The 17,347-nt window shown below is 41.7% G+C and overlaps 1 protein-coding gene across 6 annotated transcripts in view; it reads left to right on the forward strand.

Moving 5' to 3' along the window:
* The window catches only part of WRN (WRN RecQ like helicase), a 48,499-nt gene that overhangs the window by 30,529 nt on the left and 623 nt on the right, over positions 1–17,347 (forward strand). For 3 of the 6 annotated variants that reach the window (XM_065684975.1, XM_065684986.1, XM_065685006.1), the window contains exons 24-34: positions 4,328–4,498; positions 4,579–4,673; positions 7,256–7,331; positions 7,510–7,583; positions 9,177–9,255; positions 9,514–9,626; positions 10,488–10,602; positions 11,832–11,957; positions 13,145–13,307; positions 14,323–14,537; positions 15,936–16,520. In XM_065684975.1, coding sequence (XP_065541047.1) covers positions 4,328–4,498; positions 4,579–4,673; positions 7,256–7,331; positions 7,510–7,583; positions 9,177–9,255; positions 9,514–9,626; positions 10,488–10,602; positions 11,832–11,957; positions 13,145–13,307; positions 14,323–14,537; positions 15,936–16,241 — 1,533 coding nt within the window. In that variant the 3' untranslated portion in view covers positions 16,242–16,520. Of the gene's footprint in view, positions 1–4,327; positions 4,499–4,578; positions 4,674–7,255; positions 7,332–7,509; positions 7,584–9,176; positions 9,256–9,513; positions 9,627–10,487; positions 10,603–11,831; positions 11,958–13,144; positions 13,308–14,322; positions 14,538–15,935; positions 16,668–17,347 lie in introns of those variants that run through there. The other 3 variants (XM_065685024.1, XM_065685016.1, XM_065684996.1) reach the window with 3 other exon arrangements.

The raw sequence follows: 17,347 nt of genomic DNA on the forward strand, positions 1-17,347 counted from the left end.
TCTTGTGTGGAGCTGTCCTGTATTTGGTGGTTTGTTTTGTGTTGATAATTGACAGCTGTCTGTTAAACACATGAATGCCAGCCTAAGTATTGGCAGGGTTTTAACCTCTTCATTCAAGGCTTGAAGTTTTGTTTGCTTTGTAGCAAGTTTGATGTTATCCTGGAAGTAGCTAAGTGGCTTTTTGGTGGTGTTTTGGTGTTTTTTTTTTTTTTTTTGTTGGTTTGTTTTTTTTCATGAAGATGCGTGATTTCCATTATCCTGAAAGGAATAGCTTTTTCAGCATGAAGAATAAACTCATCTTTGCTTGGTAATTAGTTGGTTTGTTTGAATAAAGCAAATGATGCTTTGCCCTCTAGCTTTGTACTACTGGCTGACTTGAAGTAGTAAGATGGGAAGCAGGATACTGGAATGAATATAAATGATTTCTACATACCTTTTTTTTTTTCAAGTGGCTCATAAATAGTAGGCAGGAAACTCACCAGAAATAAAATACAAGAGTAAGAACAGAATCACTTTTAAGTTTATAACCCAGGGGAAAAAAATCACTTGTAGTACTTCATAAAACTGAGAGAATCATGTCCCTCTTCATTCCTTTGAATAAGAAAGGGGAGTTGCTAATTGTCACAGAAGTGTGTCTAGGGGAAAAAATGTTGTTATAGATCTTAAGTAGTCATGATTGTTAATTTATTTGACAGTATGGGAGGAAGTGAAGCTGATGCCAAATTTGCACTATAAATAGATATAAATATATAAATAGATATAAATAACTTTTTGCTGTCTACAAGAATACCCTTTTCTATGTTAATGCAATTTAAAAAACTTAGTTTCCTTACTTTGTTGGATCAATATATACTTTAGAACAAAAGTATGAAATGTCACCGTAAGTTTGTGCTACATCTGTCTGAGGCTGACTGGTATGTTGTTCTAAGTGTTTGTGTATGGTATATGGATAATTCATGTTGCTCCTCAGTTAGGAGGAGCAGTCTTTGCGTGGACCACAAGGGAGACCGCGATCCATTTAAGATATGGATGCTGAGTCTTCTGTGAAAGAGAAGAAGGTCCTCTGGGAAACTGATTTAAAGCTTCATTGACAGAAATACTACACTAACCCCGCTAAACAAAGAAGAATATGCAACTCTTAAGGCCTTCTTTTATCAGCAAACATGGGAATTTGTACTTATTTCAACAATTACTTTGTTACTAGTAGTCTCAGTGACTGGTTGCAAGCAGCTTAAGGTAGTGTCTCTAGCATTTAATCATTTGTACAAAGCTGCATTTGCCATTTGGCTTCTGTTGGTCAGTCCTAAGCAAGTTGTAAATGATGATCCAGCTGATGTTGTCTGCCTGGACTTGTGCAAAGCGTTTGACACTGTCCTGCACGACATCCTTGTCTCTAAACTAGAGAGACATCAATTTGATGGATGGACGGACACCTGCTGGATAAGGAATTAGCTAGGTGGCCACATGCAGATTGTTGTGGTCAGCAGCTCAGTGTCCAAATGGATATGGGTAATGAGTATTGTCTCTCAGGGGCTGGTGTTGGGACCAATCCTGTTCAATATCTTTGGCTGCATAGACAGTGGGACTGAGCACCCTTAGCATGTTTGCTGACGAGACTGAGCTGTGTGGTTTGGTTGATATGCTGAAGGGAAGGGATGGGATCTAGAGGGACCTTGACACGCTTGAGACGTGGCCAATGCCAATCTCATGAAGTTCAGCCAAGCCAAGTGCAAGGTCCTATATCTGGGTCATGGAAATCCCATGCACAGCTGCAGGTTGGGCATAGATGTGATTCGGAGCAGCCCTGCAGAGAAGGACTTAGGGGTGTTGGTCGATAAGGTCGATAAGGAGCTCAACATGAGCCAGCTCAGTGTGTGCTCACAGCCCAGAAGCCACCCGCATACTGGCTGTGTCAAAAGGAGCGTGACCAGCAGGTCGAAGGAGGTGATCCTGCCCCTCTACTCTGCTCTCGTGAAACCCCACTTGGAGTATTGTGTGCAGTTCTGGTGTCCTCAACATAAAAAGGACACGGAACTGTTAGAACAAGTGCAGAGGAGGGCCACGAGGATGATGAGGGGACTGGAGCACCTCCCGTATGAAGACAGGCTGAGAAAGTTGGGGCTGTTCAGCCTGGGGAAGAGAAGCTGTGTGGAGACCTCAGAGCACCCTTCCAGTATCTGAAGGGGGCCTGCAAGGATGCTGGAGAGGGACTGTAGTGATAAGAGAAGGGGTGATGGGTTTAAATTGAAACAGGGAAGATATATATCTTATCTTGATTGATTGATTGATGGCTTGGCTTCACAAACGAAGTTTTGGGAAGGGCTTTAACCACACTTACTACAAGCATGATGACCAAGAGCATGTGGGATATGCAAAACTGGTTGGAGAAAAGGCAGCTTAGGCAATCAGGAAGTGTCCGACTAGGACTGACATCTCCTGGGCAATCACAAGCAACCCATGCACTGGTCCGCCTCCATGCAAGGTTGGATCTGCAGCTTGCCATGCACCTTGTCAACTGCCGTTTCGACCCTCGCCTGTCCATACAGACAAGTGTCAGTAAACCCTTCCAGCCTGCGCAGTGGATTTTTTAGGTAAGGGCAGCGTGCACAGAACTGGCCCCACCCTGTCTTATATATCTAACCTTATATCAGGTTCGATATAAGGAAGAAGTTGTTTACTGTGAGGGTGGTGAGGCACTGCACAGGTTGCCCAAAGAAGAGGTGAATGCTCCATCCTTTGGCAGTGTTCAAGGCCAGGTTGAATAGAGCCTTGGGTGACGTGGTCTAATGTGAGGCATCCCTGCCCATGGCAGGGGGTTGGAACTGAATGACCTTCAGGTCTTTCCAAGGCATTCTGTGATGCTGAGCCCAAACATGGACACAAATTGTACTGTTTTGCAGCTTATTCTTTTTATAATTATTTCTATTGTTTAATTTCAAGTCAACCATGCTCTGAAAATGTGGCGTCATGGGAGTAATTATTGTAATTTGCATAACTGGAAGCTCAGGAGTGTAAGTCTTGCTTTAATGTGTATTAAAAATTGAGTGAGGGCTCTCTAGAAGAGAAGACATATGACTTGGCTCTTTCTCTTTGCCAGCAGATTAGATTTCTCCCTTGTGCTCACCATCAGGACTCTGTGCCCTGGTACCATTCAGCAGCAAGCTGAGTCACTCTTGCCTGTGCCTGGCTTCTCCAGCTTCTATCCCCTGTTGCTAGAGGCCTTAAACAATCCTCTCTTGCTATGTATGCAGGATAGCAGCTCTTTGACTGTCTGAAGTTCTTCAAATTGCTCCTTACTGTATCTCTGGAGATGGGAGTTTCCTCAGTGGAGAGGGATTCAGCAAGTCTACAAATAACAGGGTCTGAAGCCTGCCTTGCTGTTGATTTCATATGCTAGCAATAAATAGAAACTTAATTCTGTCCAAGACTCTTCTACCTCCTAGTGTGTGATCCCCTGTTATTTCCCTGTTTCAGAGAAGTTATCAACTTTTCAGGCTCATGCCAAGAGTTTCTCCTGTGAAAGAGGCTTTAGCCCGTTCTCATCCCTTTGGGATGTGAGTTCAGGGGGTGGTGAGAATCAAACACAGAAGAGCTAATCAGCTTTTTTAGTCCGAATCAGCAGTATAAGACAAGTAAATAGCAACTGTTTAAAACAAAAACCCAACCAAACAGAAAACACTTTGCAATTAAGGAAAGAGGAAGAGTAGAGCAGATGCATAGCAAGCCTGCTTCTGGCTTTTGTGCTCCTGTCCTGGGATTTAAACAGGATTTATCAACTTATTTTTAGCTCTGTACACCTTTTTAAATAAAACTAGAATGGTTAAGTTAATATAACACTGACCTGAACTGTCTGAATGCAAACTGCACTAGATAAATTTCTTCACTGGCATGGTTGGCTGTGTTGCTTCTGTAACTTTCTCCATACATGAAGGGAGTTGTTTTAATAGTTCTATGATCTATGTGTAGGTTTGTCTGGGGTCTTGCTGCAAAAGAAAGTCATGATCTTGTCACAGCCTTGGCAGAAAGCACAGGAGTGGGTTAGGGTACTAGAGGTAAAACTGCTCTTCAGTTTCATGAACTGTGACATAACTGAGGCAATAGGCATGTGTTATGCTCCTGTTATTGAGGTGCTGTATGTGTGGTTATTGTAATGGGTATTATGGAAGCTTGAATAACTATTTTTGCTTGGGACTTTTCTGTAAAGTTCTTCTGTGGAGAATTATTCTTGAGGACATGATCCTTGAATCTCGGGTTTCTGGTTTACTGGATATATTGGAAACTTCCATAAGGACTGGGGAAGTCTAATCAGTTCTTTCTCTAATTCTAGAGTTCTCAACGCTTGCCAAACAGATACCGAAGACACCCTCTCTTTGGTAGTGGAAAAGAGTGGCCAGAGAACTGGTGGAAATTGCTCTGCCAACAGTTGATAATGGAAGGTTTCCTCAAAGAAGTCTCTAAGCGTAACGTCTTTGCAACCACATGCGTGCTTACCCAAAAGGTACTTTTTGTTGTGAAACTTGCCCATCAAAAGCTTCTCACAATAATTTATATTTAAGCCATGAGGTTTATTTCCTCCAGGGTAGAAATTGGCTGTTAAAAGCTGGATCTGACTCAAATCCAAGTCTTCTACTACACTCCAGTGAAGACCTTAATCTTCAGAGACCACCTAGAAGGTAATTGTACATGTGTTCTCTTTAGCGCTTTTTTCAATCAATGTAACACCAGATCAGTTTCTGGAGCCTGCTTCTGGAGATGGCTAGGTTGGACAGGAGACTTCTGCACTTGAAGTTTCCAGCCATAACTTTCCCTGATTTGTATCATAATACAAAAATACAACTGCTCCTCTACTCTGCTCTCATGAGACCCTACTTGGAGCAAAGTGTGCAGTTCTGGTGTCCTCAACATAAGAAGGACATGGAGCTTTTGGAGCAAGTCCAGAGGAGGGCTATGAGGATGTTCAGGGGCTGGAGCACCTCCCATACGAAGATAGGTATGAGAAGATTGGGGCTGTTCAGCCTGGAGAAGAGAGGCTGCATGGAGACCTCAGAGCAGCCTTCCAGTATCTGAAGAAGGCCTACAAGGCTGCGGGTGAAGGACACTTCATCAGAGACTGTAGTGATAGGAAAAGGGGTGATGGGTTAATACTGAAACAGGGGAAGTTCAAGTTAGATATCAGGAAGGAATTCTTTACTGTGAGGGTGGTGAGGCACTGGCACAGGTTGCCCAAAGAAGTCATAAATGCTTCATCCCTGGTGGTGTTCAAGGCCAGGTTGGGCAGAGCCTTGGGTGACATGGTTTAGTGTGAGGCGTCCCTGCCCATGGCAGTGGGGTTGGAACTGGATGATCTTAAGGTCCTTTCCAACCCAAACCACTCTGTGATTTTGAGCTAAAGAAGTTAACTGTGAGTGCTTGGATAAACACCTCTGACTGCTGGTATGAAAAGTGACATGTCTTTGCAGCTTAAATTGGACAGTCTATCATCACTGTGGTTTTCAGTGGAGCTAATGGAGTGGTTGTGTAACTGGGAAAGTTAGTGGAGAAATGTAGTGAAAGTACCTGATCTACTCAGAGAACATGTGCCTTCTGGGTTGCCTGGAAGCATGTTGTAGCAGTGCATTCTCATGGAGAAAGTAACCAGCTGAAGACAAGAAACGGGAGAGGAAGATCCATCAAGACTGATGTTCTTCCTAATGCTGATGTGTTATACCGTGAGACTTGAAACAGAGCAGCTAGCAACTTTTCTCAGTTATGCACTTGACCTACTTTTTGTAACATTTAAGCTGAGAATGAAATGGGAAAGCCTTTGGTTCAAGAATTGATTCAATGCAAATCTCTAACACTTTGTGTGTTTCTGTGAAATTTAAACTGTTTAAAGACCTGGTGAGTATGTCTGCAAAAGTAGGGTATTTTTTGCAGTGGTGGTCAGGTAATTGCCATCAGATGACAGAGCTCCAAGAAAATAACATGAAGATTTTCTTGTAATTCTTTGTTTCTGGGTATATTTAATAAGCAGTGTTGTGTTGTTCTGCACACACACTAATTCTGAAGTGAAAGGTAATGAACTGGAGGTTGCAGAGGCTTTGCTGTGGCAAGAAATAATAATAGAACAGAGTTCTTCAGAGCTGGTCTTAAGAGCCTGTCTTGATGTCTAGGTTGTTGCTCAAAACCAAAATTGGGTAAACATAAAGTAGCAATTTTCTTTTGTCTTTTAATGTTCTACTGTTGTGGCACTCTCAACTACTCTCTACCTGTCAAAACAAATGCTGGTTATTAAACATAAGCAACAGGAAAGCTGTATGCTTAGTGTAAGCCAGAAAGTTGGTACTGTTTTTTTTTCTCTAGTAATGGCAGTCTTTAAAACTGAATCTTTCAAGTTTTGTCACAGATACCTTTGTTTCTTCCATAATCATAGAATCATAGAATAGTTAGGGTTGGAGAGGACCTTAAGATCATCTAGTTCCAACCCCCCTGCCATGGGCAGGGACACTCACACTAAACCACCTCACCCAAGGCTTTGTCCAACCTGGCCTTGAACACTGCCAGGGATGGAGCATTCACAACCTCCCTGGGCAACTGATTCCAGTGCCTCACCACCCTAACAGGAAAGAATTTCCTCCTTATATCCAATCTAAACTTCCCCTGTTTAAGTTTTAACCCGTTACCCCTTGTCCTGTCACTACAGTCCCTGATGAAGAGTCCCTCCCCAGCATCCCTATAGGTCCCCTTCAGATACTGGAAAGCTGCTATGAGGTCTCCACGCAGCCTTCTCCTCTCCAGGCTGAACAACCCCAACTTCCTCAGCCTACCTTCATACAGGAGGTGCTCCAGTCCCCTGATCATCCTCATGGCCCTCCTCTGGACTTGTTACAACAGTTCCATGTCCTATTTATGTTGAAGGCACCAGAACTGTACACCATACTCCAAGTGGGGCTCTCACAAGAGCAGAGTAGAGGGGCAGGATCACCTTTGACCTGCTGGTCACGCTCCTTTTGATGCAGCCACGCTCCTCTTGATGCAGCCGACATGGTTCTTGTTCCTTATTAGTTTTAGCATTGAGAGGCTTTGAGGTCCTCAGTGTTTTTTCTCCAAGAATGGTGATTATAATAATTTATCAGTAAGAACTTTTTTGATTTGCCCAACATACCCCTTTACAAAGTTCAGATCAGTTTGCTTAGTACACTTTTATTTTTTTTAATGGCAGTGTCACTGTACAAATAACTTTGACCTGACTAAGATATAATTCACTTCCTTACAGCAGCAGACCTTTATCTGTGCCCTCAATGCAGCGCTCACCAGTTAAGAAAGGAGCAGGGCAGTCTCCAGTGAAGCAGGTCTGTGTGTATCACCCCTCTTGCACTCTGTGGTCTGTCCATGCTTGTATTCAAGAAACCTTGGAAGTGTCTCATGGTGTTACAAAAGAATATTTGGTTGCTAACAACTTTGCTGAAAAGAATTGTAAATCAGCATTTGTTTGTTCTCGTTCTTCTATTTATTTATATTTTTTTATAGATGTCTCTGTATGAAATGTTTGCATATGAGAGAAAAGGTGAAACTCTTCCAGGAAGCAATAACATGCTTAACAGGTACAGTATTCTAAAATATCACTGAATTACCTGATTTTGACTGTATTGGTAGGGATACTGTTTTCAGGATGCCTAAACCCAGCGTTTTCTTGTGGGAAGTGATGGTGAAAAGGCTTAATGTATTAAAAAGAAAAGAAAAAAAAAAAAAAGACAAGCATGTAAAACTTATTGTACACTGCATTATATTTCAAAACATTGAACTATTATAACATGTAATGGGCTTAGACTTTGACAAGTTGCATGTACTTGCAGTGTCACAGGCAAAGTGAGCTTTATTAATGGCCGAAGTGCAGCTTTCGCACGGGTATTACTTCAAATCCAGGCAAGAAAACCAGCAGATGCTCACTAAAAATGGAGCAACAGCAGATTTAGATTAAATGATTTTCCAGAGCCCATGTTTTTTCAATCTCTTGTATGTGAAGGTTGAAACTAATGAATTTTAACTTGTAATGACTTAAAGTAACAAACGGAGAGTCATTTATTTCCCAAGCAGTTTGCAAATAATAATTCAAGCAAAATAGTTATTAGGTTGTGACTTTCTCTTAAAGCTGGCAGAACTGCCTGTGTGCCTTGTGCAGGGGCTGTAAATGAGCACGTAGGTTTCTGCCTTTCTGTGTTAGTTTGGAGAAGACTGAATGAGGTTGAGGCTCCCTCAGGTCAAAAGAAATGAAACGAGTTTCTGCAAAAAGCAGACCAAGTAATTTGTTTTCCTGGCTTGTGTGGTGCTTAAGATTAAACCTACCTTGCATTTCTGAGCAGTTTGATTCCTCCTTTGTGCCTTATGCTGGGAGACAACAGGAAAACCGGATTATGTCACTCAGAGTGAATAACTGCCACTGCAGCCATGTGAAGAAAAATCATTTTGAGTACAGCTATGATCCAGACAAGTATTATTTCACCCTTTGCTTAGGGAAGAATGCTCCTACTCCTAGCTTGTCTGCTAACAGATAATTGCAGTATAATCACAGCAGTCTAATTAGGGGTGAATGTCCTGAAGTATGTGCACCTCTGGATTGGAAGCTGTGGTGCTGCTTTCTAGGCAGATGTGCCTTGCAGTAATACCGGGTAATTCTGCTTATAGCTCAGCAGCTGTGTTCTTGTCACTAATGCTTTTCAAGTTATTAGCCCTTTTTGCCAAGATTATCAGCTGTGGGGGTGTAATGTAAGGTGTTTCTTGTGGGATACTGTCAGAATGATGTTATGAGTGGACAATTGCTTGTCAAAACATGTTTTTGTTAATAATAGGAGAATCTAGCTGTTGACAGGAATACTGATGGGGGTTTTTGGTTGGGTTTTTTTTTTCCCCCCACAGAAGTGTTATTTCAGCTGTTTGAGCTTTGTCCAGTACGAGTATTTTCAAGTTATGGGACCAGATACAGGATTTCTGTTAGGTTAGGGATAGTGTTTGTTCTGCCCCAACCAGTTCAACTCCTGTATGAGTGCAGCACTAGCACAAGGTGACAGACTGCAGTCTGATGGTGTTGTCAGAAGTCAAAATAGGTTGGGCTGCTGCTTTCCTACAGCCTTGTGCAAAGTTCCTGAATAAAATGATCTAACACAGGCTCGTTTCTTGCTTCTTTATTTTTTTGATAGTATTGCAGAGTGCTCATTGGTCAGATCTCCTTTGAAGCCTTCAGAACCTGTTGTTTCATCCCGAGAAAAAGAACTAGAGGCAAGTTTTGGGAAGAGGGAGGATATGAGTGAATTGCAGAAAGCAGTCATCCTATATTGGAGCAGCTGGCTGGGGCTGCTGTTAATATTATAAAGTTTTGAACAGAAGTCCTAAAAGTAGATTTGAATATGTTAAGATGGATTAATAGTTCATAGATTTTTTTGTATATTAGTGGGAAGATGAGGGAAGCTGTAACTCTCCCTCTCATTAATTGCATCAATCTAGAGCTGTTTTATGAGAATATGGCTCTCTTCACAGACTGTTCTCTATGGCAAATTGCTGACTGCTAGACAGAAGGTAGCTAATGAGAAGGTAATTCCTCCAGCTGTCTTGGCAACCAATAAGATCCTGGTGGAGATGGCCCGAATAAGGTAAAGCGGATATGCACACGTGTTGTACAAACTGAGAGGGTTGCAAGCCAAGTCACAAATCCCTTTTCTGCTGTTGTTGGGAGCATGTGTCTCATGGGTAGAGGAACAGCTCTCTTGAGAATTTCTGTTTAATACCCTTGTAGACCACTGTCTGGTATAAGTTAAGCAGTTGACATCAGGCTTGCTTTTTGTCTTTGTGTCCAAACCTCCTGTCAGGTTGATGAGTCAGAGGAGGAAAGTGTGTGTTCTACTAATCCTTTACATTCCATCTGCTTCTCTCCATTGTGTCTTAATAATTTTACTAGCCCTTATCTGCTAAGGGTCAGCTACAGATCAGGAGCTGTCCCTTACTTTGTATGGGTAACTGGTGTAAAAGAGTAAGCACAATTTAGTGTGGCTCTGAAGTTCTGCAAGGAGGGGGAAAAAAACTACATATTTTTTTTCTCATTGTATGTGGGGGTATTGTGGAGCAGCTCAGTTGATAATGCATCTGAAGTGCCTTCTCCAGCTACTAAACGGCACTAGAGAACATTACTTGGGGAATGTGTATGTTGTTGTTCCACGTAGGAACCCTGGGGTATGTGCTATTGGAAGGTAAAGCAAATGAAGATGTATGTGGAAAACTGATCCTCCAAAATAGTAAGCAACAAACTTCAAGTTTTTGCTCTAGTCAAGCTTTATGATTCAGATGCAGAAGAGGTGAACTTAAATAGTTGCAGAGATGATGAAGGTGCAGAAGTAACACTTTCAAGTCTTCAATAATAGATCTGTGTGCCAAGCACAGGTCATTGACAGACACCTGGTGTTTTAAAGCGCTGGCATAGAACATTACCACAGCTTTTATTATTCATGCTAAACCAGGCCTACGACTGTTGAGAATGTGAAGAGAATTGATGGTGTATCTGAAGCAAAATCCACCATGTTGATTCCTCTCCTGGCTGAAATTAAGGACTTCTGCCAAGTAAATGGCTTGCAGGTATGAATTATGACAGTGTCTGCTACTTTGCAGGAGCATTAACAGTGTAATTTGGTCTGTAGCTGTCAGATTTCTCCTTCAGAGTTAGTCCGTGTCCCAGCTATTCTGCCCATGTGTGAGAGTGAAGCTTGCTAACCTTGTGTACAGAGTTCTCACCAAATCTGAATGGGCTCCTTGGCAATGTCGTTGGGATCTGGCTGGTGTTCCAGACTGGCTGTGGCCATCCTGGAAGTCCAGGACAACCTTATAAAGGTCACCCATCTGGCCAGGCTGAGTGTCCAATAGGTGTTACCAAGAGCTTGTATCTTGTTATTATGATTTGGGGCTAGAGGTCAAATTTATATAGGTGTTACTTCATCATGTCTTAACTCCTCAGTAGACCAGGAGGGCAGGGCTTTGCTTTCTCTAAACTTCTTCTTAGGAGACTGGCTGAAGAGCTTAGCTTTCTAGCTGTTGGAAATGTTGGTTCTTTTCTCACAGTTGATTTTCTTCTGTGCAATACTTTCTGTAGAGTGGCTTCTATGTCACTGATGAGACACACCACTAGGGAGGAGGAGCCACAGAGTGGAGGATTAGAGAAACTACAAAACAGTTTTGCTTGGGGGATCTTAATATCTATGTAAATCTACATTTAAAGGGATTTATCTAGTCCAAAAAGTAGGTAGAGCAGCAATACTAATTCTCTGTAATGCTTGAGAAGACTCTGCTTCACAGGAAGCTATTATGATTTAGGAATGGAGACCAAAAGCATTCCTGATTTGGTGCTTTTTTCAAGGAGTATGTCTTGAGCAGAAGATGAAAACAAACAGAGGAGTTCCCATGTTAGGCAGCAGACTGAATACCACAGTTTGTGCTGACAGAATAGTTTTATTCCATCAGAATAAAGTTATTAGGTTTTATGGGTGTAATGAGTAACACCTAAGAAGTTGTGTTGACCCAGATGCTGGTTTTCTGTGTTGCTTTGTTTTTTTTCATGGCCCTTGAACAATCCCATGCTTATTCATTTAAGATGGGACGTCTGTCTGGATTCTCTTTGGGTTTATTTTTTTGGGCTTTTTTTTTTTTGTTTGTTTGGTTTTTTTTTTTTGTTTCGTGGAACATGGACTTAGGTTTCTCCATTGAGATGGACCTGATTGACGTTTCTCTTTTAGGTAACTTCAGGTATGGGAAGGTGATCCATTGGTTGTTACTGGTTTATAATTCTTATTAATTCTCTCTGTCTTGCTTAGACTGACGCATTCTCTCCATCTGGATTTAAAGATCAGAAAAAAGCATCTCCTTGGAAGCATACTAGAGCCCTGTCTCCCTCGGAGCATGTTACATATGTCCTATTCCAAGAAAAAAATCTCTCTGTGGTAGGCTACTCCCTGTGGAGGTCACTTCCTTTATGAAAACTAATGGAGGGGTTGCTTTGTCTAGAGGAGGGGGATTTGTAAGTTCTCTTACATCGTCTGGGGTGGGATTACTTTAAAATACTTTCCTGCCTAGTGGTACCTCATCTAATTTAATGCTATGGATAGGTAAAAGTATGAGAAACTTGGCTTGCTGTGAGGTGGGATGCAGGGAGATAAGATACAGCTCCTTATTTGTTAAGATGCCTGTGCAGATTGGCAGGCATCAGGCAGAATGGTTGCTGTCACTTCACTGCCCTATTTCATTGGAGTTAGCAGCATTCTTTTCTATTGCATGTGTTAGTTCTGACTGATACTGTTCTGCCTTTTCATACTAGTAAGGACATACAGTAAAAACTTCCTGATCCTGCTGGAAAAGACACCAAGCACAGGGCCCGATAAAGGGATATCTTTATGGTTAATAACCACTGGGATAAATTTCATTAACTCTGGTTTGGGTAGTAAGTCCCCATCCTTGCCGTATGCCATACCCACGCATAAGACCTCCATGCCAAGAAACGCAGCTCCTGGCAACATTCAACGCAAAACGGAAGCCTTAAGTGCTAAGTATTATTGTGGCTTTCTAGTTCAGATTTGAGCTGTGTCTACCTGTTACAAAAAAAGTCGAGTACAAGTTACCTGTCACAACCAAGTTTGTTGACATGCTCCAGAGCATGTGGCTAAGTGGCATCATGCCATGTACCCTGTGGAGACGAGCCTTATAAGCTGCTTTGATGTAGTTTTATTTTTAATTCTACAATAGGAAACAAAAGTTGTGCTGAGTTTTGTTTTGCCTCTCCCAAGAGCATGGGTAAACCTTGTTAGGTAATCCCTAACTTAAAAGTGTACCTAAGGACTAATTAACAAGAAATAGTTGTATAATTCTTAATGGGTATAATTAAATGTTTAATTATTAAATGTATAATTACTAAGATGCTCTGTAGCCACTAATCCTGATGTTTATATGCATAGTATGTGTATTGTCTAAGGAAAATGGGTAGAAGCTTGAAACCTGTTCTTCCAAGGAAGATGTTAAATCTCATTGAAAAGTACAAGTTTAGGCAGATAATTTGAGATACTTTTCTTCAAGGCAAATGTTTTAAGAGGTGACAATTCTGCCATCTCAATCCCTTCTGCCTTTGTTTTCCTAGAGGACTATCAGTGAGAGCAGATCTCTACCTCTTTCTGAGGTTGGCACTCACCTGTTCCAGGCACTGAAAGCTGGCTACCCCGTCAACCTGGAGCGAGCAGGTTTGACTCCTGAAGTTCACCAGACGATTTCTGATGTTATCCGTAACCCTCCCATTGAGTCGGGTGAGCATTGCAGCCCTTCTCTGAAGCTTCCCATGACAGTGGCATACAGATGAAGGGAGTGAAAAACTGACAGCTCAGCTGCTGCTTCAGGTAGAAATCATTATTTCTGGAAGGGCTGTGGCAAGGCAGAGCACAGCAAGACCAGGGTCATTGCTTTCTTTCCAAGGTTATGTTGTAAAATAAAGCTGTTGTGGTTCATTAATGCTGAAGAGGGGTAGGGTAGCCCTTTACAAACCCTTTCTCTCAATTGTATGGCTGCCGAAAAGGTTTGGGGATAGTTCTTAAATCTGTATTTACTCAGGTCTTTGGGGAAAACATGAGCCTGACAAACTTCCTGTAAGTACTGGTATCTACAAAAAATATGATGAATAAGAGCTGTAGGATTTCCCTGGTGCAACTTAACTTTAAGATACTTGTTTGTGATGAAGAACCTGACAAGTGCAGGAAAAGTAGTTCTTGCTCCTAATACTGGAGCCATGGGCTAGTTCAGAGGTTGAAGACAGCCATGTGCTGACTCAGAATTCTGGGACGGGGTGACTTAAACTTCAGTCTTGCCCTAGTAGTTTAATTTCCTAGGTTGACAAGGTTGAACTTGCTGGCTTCATTGTTCTTGTCCTGTTGTGGATTAATGGGTCTTTTTCAGCTGCAGTTACAGGCTTGGCTAGACTCTCAGATTGCTATTTTAAATTTAGTGCCACACTGGAATGGAAGACTGGTATGGCACTTTACTTAAAAAAACCAGAGAGGTTTTACAGCATAGCCTAATAAAGCCTTCCTTTCAAGAGAAAATGGTTGATAGGAAATGCATGTTTAAGGCAGGCAATTCTAGTATTTGACAAAATTGAAGCTAATGAATGTGATGGGGATTTATCCCATGAGCTCATGATACACTGTTTTATTTATTGTCTTTCTCCGTGCCTTTATCTTCTGCTTTAATGATGTGTTTTATGAAAGAAAACTGAATACAGGACAAGAGGATTCAAAAATTAATATTGTATTTATGCTTTTTTCCAAGACACCACTAAAATTCAGGCAATCAGAAAACTTGTTCCTGCAAATATTGAACTGTATCTCATCAGGATGACTATTGCATTATTGGAGAAAGGGGACAGAAGTAAGTCTTGGGATGGCTCAGGCTTCAAAAGGATGTTGGTGTGGTCAGAAGAGCAGGAGGAAAAAACAGGAGCAGATCAAGAAAACAGGGAAGATGCCATGTGGAGTAAAACAAAGGTTAGTAAGAAAAGGTATAAAATTAGTTTTGTGAAAATAGTTTCCTCTTTTGGAGCAGCTTAACAGCCCTTTGCTATTCCCAGTACTGCTTAGTGTCTCATCTTAACAATTTGTCTTTCCATTGGCTTCGAGTAGGTCTGCCTCCTCCTCCTGGGAGACCAATGCTCAGAGCAGAACCAGAGAGTTCCCCTTGCAAAGTCTCGACATAGGAAGAAGGCTGCCCCTGTGCAGCCTAGCGGTAATCTGATACACATAGGAAGAGATCAAATCAGGTGCCATGTGGGTCTGCCAGCTCATCTCTACCATAATAAGTCCTGGACATCCAGCCCAAGAAGATCAGGCACATGGTGGTCTGCTACTGTAGACCTCCACAATGGCAGCTTAACAGTGGCCTCAGGGGTAAACGCTTCCTGCTATAGTTCAGTCCTTCAGGATGTGGATGCAAAAGGTCCCCTTAAAAATCCTGGACTTAGTGTAGCTGGGGCAGTGGAGGAAAAAGCTCAAATTCCATGTGCTCCCCAGTATAAAAACACTTGGAAATCTGGATCCTTCATAGCCACAGATTCCATGTTCTGCCCTTGGCTAGCTTGTGTGCATTGGTATCTTATCACGAACCTGATGTGGGGAAAAGTAACTCTCTTCCTGCATAGAAGTCTAAGGCAACAGAAAAGTTAAGAGTGTGAAAAAAACAGAGGCAATGCCTCTTAGAAATGTCCGAGTCTTTCATGGGTTTCTCTGTTGCTTGAAACTGATGGGCATAGAAGTGATAACAAGAAAAGTGTCGTGCCATAAGGCTGACTCATTGCGAAGAAATCTCAGGAAATAAGGAGCTCTTTGTTGCTGTTGGAGAAAGGCTGAGCTAACATCTCCCAAGTTCCAGTTCAGCACCTCGTACTAAAAGGTCACCCTGCACTGGTGGTAAAAAGAAATTACAAACTCCAGATCTTTCTGCTGCCTGCTCTAGGATTTCATGTTTGTCCCTTACAGGATTTGGGGTTGATTTCTTCAACTCTGGCTCAAACAAATCTTCAAGCCTTGCCAAATGGATTATTTCTTGTATCCAAGTGCTGTTTTATTTTGACAGTATCTGGGTCTAAACCACCCTTTTCCTGAAGCTGACTCCTGGCAGTCCAATTGCATCAGCTCAAATAATAACTTTTTTCCCCTGCTACTATTAGCTGTGGAGATACTCAACAGGAATGACATGCTATTAGGAATCAAATTAATATTACACAAATGAGTAGACTGCAAATCCAAAACCTATTCCAAATGGTCTTTTGTTTACTTCTCCTTCAGAAAATATGCTGATTCTAATAATTCCCTGTAGCAAGCACCTTTTAAATTTGCTAATGAATGATCTTGGGTTTTAACAACCTTATGTTACTGCTTTTCTTATAGGGCAATTCAGTCAATCTGACACTGAGGGAAAGAGCAGAGAAAACCCATGTGCAAGTGGTGCCTTTGGCTTTGATAACCAGATGTTCTGACTATAATAAAGCATGTAGAAGTGCTATTAAAGATGATCTCAGTAATACCAAGATGTGTACTCAATCCAAAAATCTCAGGATGCTGTTTCAACCTGTGACTAGCAGGCATTATTTAGAAGTTAATATCTCTGTTCCCAACATGCCATATATAACTGATGCCTTTGCTGTAAAAACACATCTGAAAACACAGTGCTTGAGACATAATAAAGTTACTTAAAGTTTTTGGAGCCATGGCGATGGAGGAAATTTTCTTCTTCACTACAACAAAGAGCAAAGTACACGTTCACTTCCTTTGTGTTTGAAATGGATGTGCTTACTCAAATTTCATTGTGATGAAATGGATAAGAAATAGCAATCTCATTAAGCAGAGGCTTACAGACTCAATTTACTTCCAAAAAAACCCTCCAAAATGCACCATTTACATAGAATCTGGTATGTGCAGACTTAAGCTTTAATGCTGAGATGGATATAACAGCCTGCTTTCTTCCTGTCTTACGGAAAGTCTGTACAGAGTGTGGATGCTGGCCAGCCAGGTAGTGGAGGATCAGCAGGAGGCTGCCCAAAGCCCATCATGCCAGTTTCCCCTAGCGAGCCTGCCCTTGATCCCAGTGAGGAGGAGCTGTTTGGAGACTCTGAGTCCAAGGTGAGACTGCCTGGAGGTCTGTGCCAGGAGCAGAGCGCAGACCTTATGATTAGGGTGTTGAACATTTTAAACAAACCTGAATCACAGCTTGCATCTGGACTCTCCACTAAGCCTAAAACCTTGGCTTAGCTTGCCAGCCGACTTCTGTTGTGATTATCTTTGATACAGTGACAGCATGCTGCTTTTATTATCCTTGCTGTGCCCAAATACACCATTTTAACAGCATCAACCTGCTATAGGATTTTTTTTCCCCTGTTACATCTTGTCAGCTATCTAGTGGCAGATGCTCCCAGTAGTTTAAGACTATGTTTGCCTCCTTTTCTTCTTTCAGGTATAAAGCTGTACAAGCTTGTGTGCTCATCTCATTAAGGATTTTTGCACTGGTGATTGATTACATAAACTCAAGTTATAAACATAAATATAATGGGGTTTTGGTTTTGTTTTGTTTTTCTAAAGGAGCTTGTGAAGCTCTGAGCAGCACTACTTGCTGTACAAATCAGTTTGAAGCTGGATATTTTTGAGTGCAAATTATAATGCAGACAAATCACTATTCATGGTCTGGTCAATGTTAGGTAGGTATAATTCCTACACAGGAATTATAGCTCAGCAGTTATCTACTTGAAACTCTGAACACAGCACTGTCTTTTGATTGCTGATGAGCACTTCTAGAACATGTGTTT

This window comes from Lathamus discolor, chromosome 1 (genome assembly GCF_037157495.1).
Source record: "Lathamus discolor isolate bLatDis1 chromosome 1, bLatDis1.hap1, whole genome shotgun sequence".
NCBI classification, from domain to species: domain Eukaryota; kingdom Metazoa; phylum Chordata; class Aves; order Psittaciformes; family Psittacidae; genus Lathamus; species Lathamus discolor.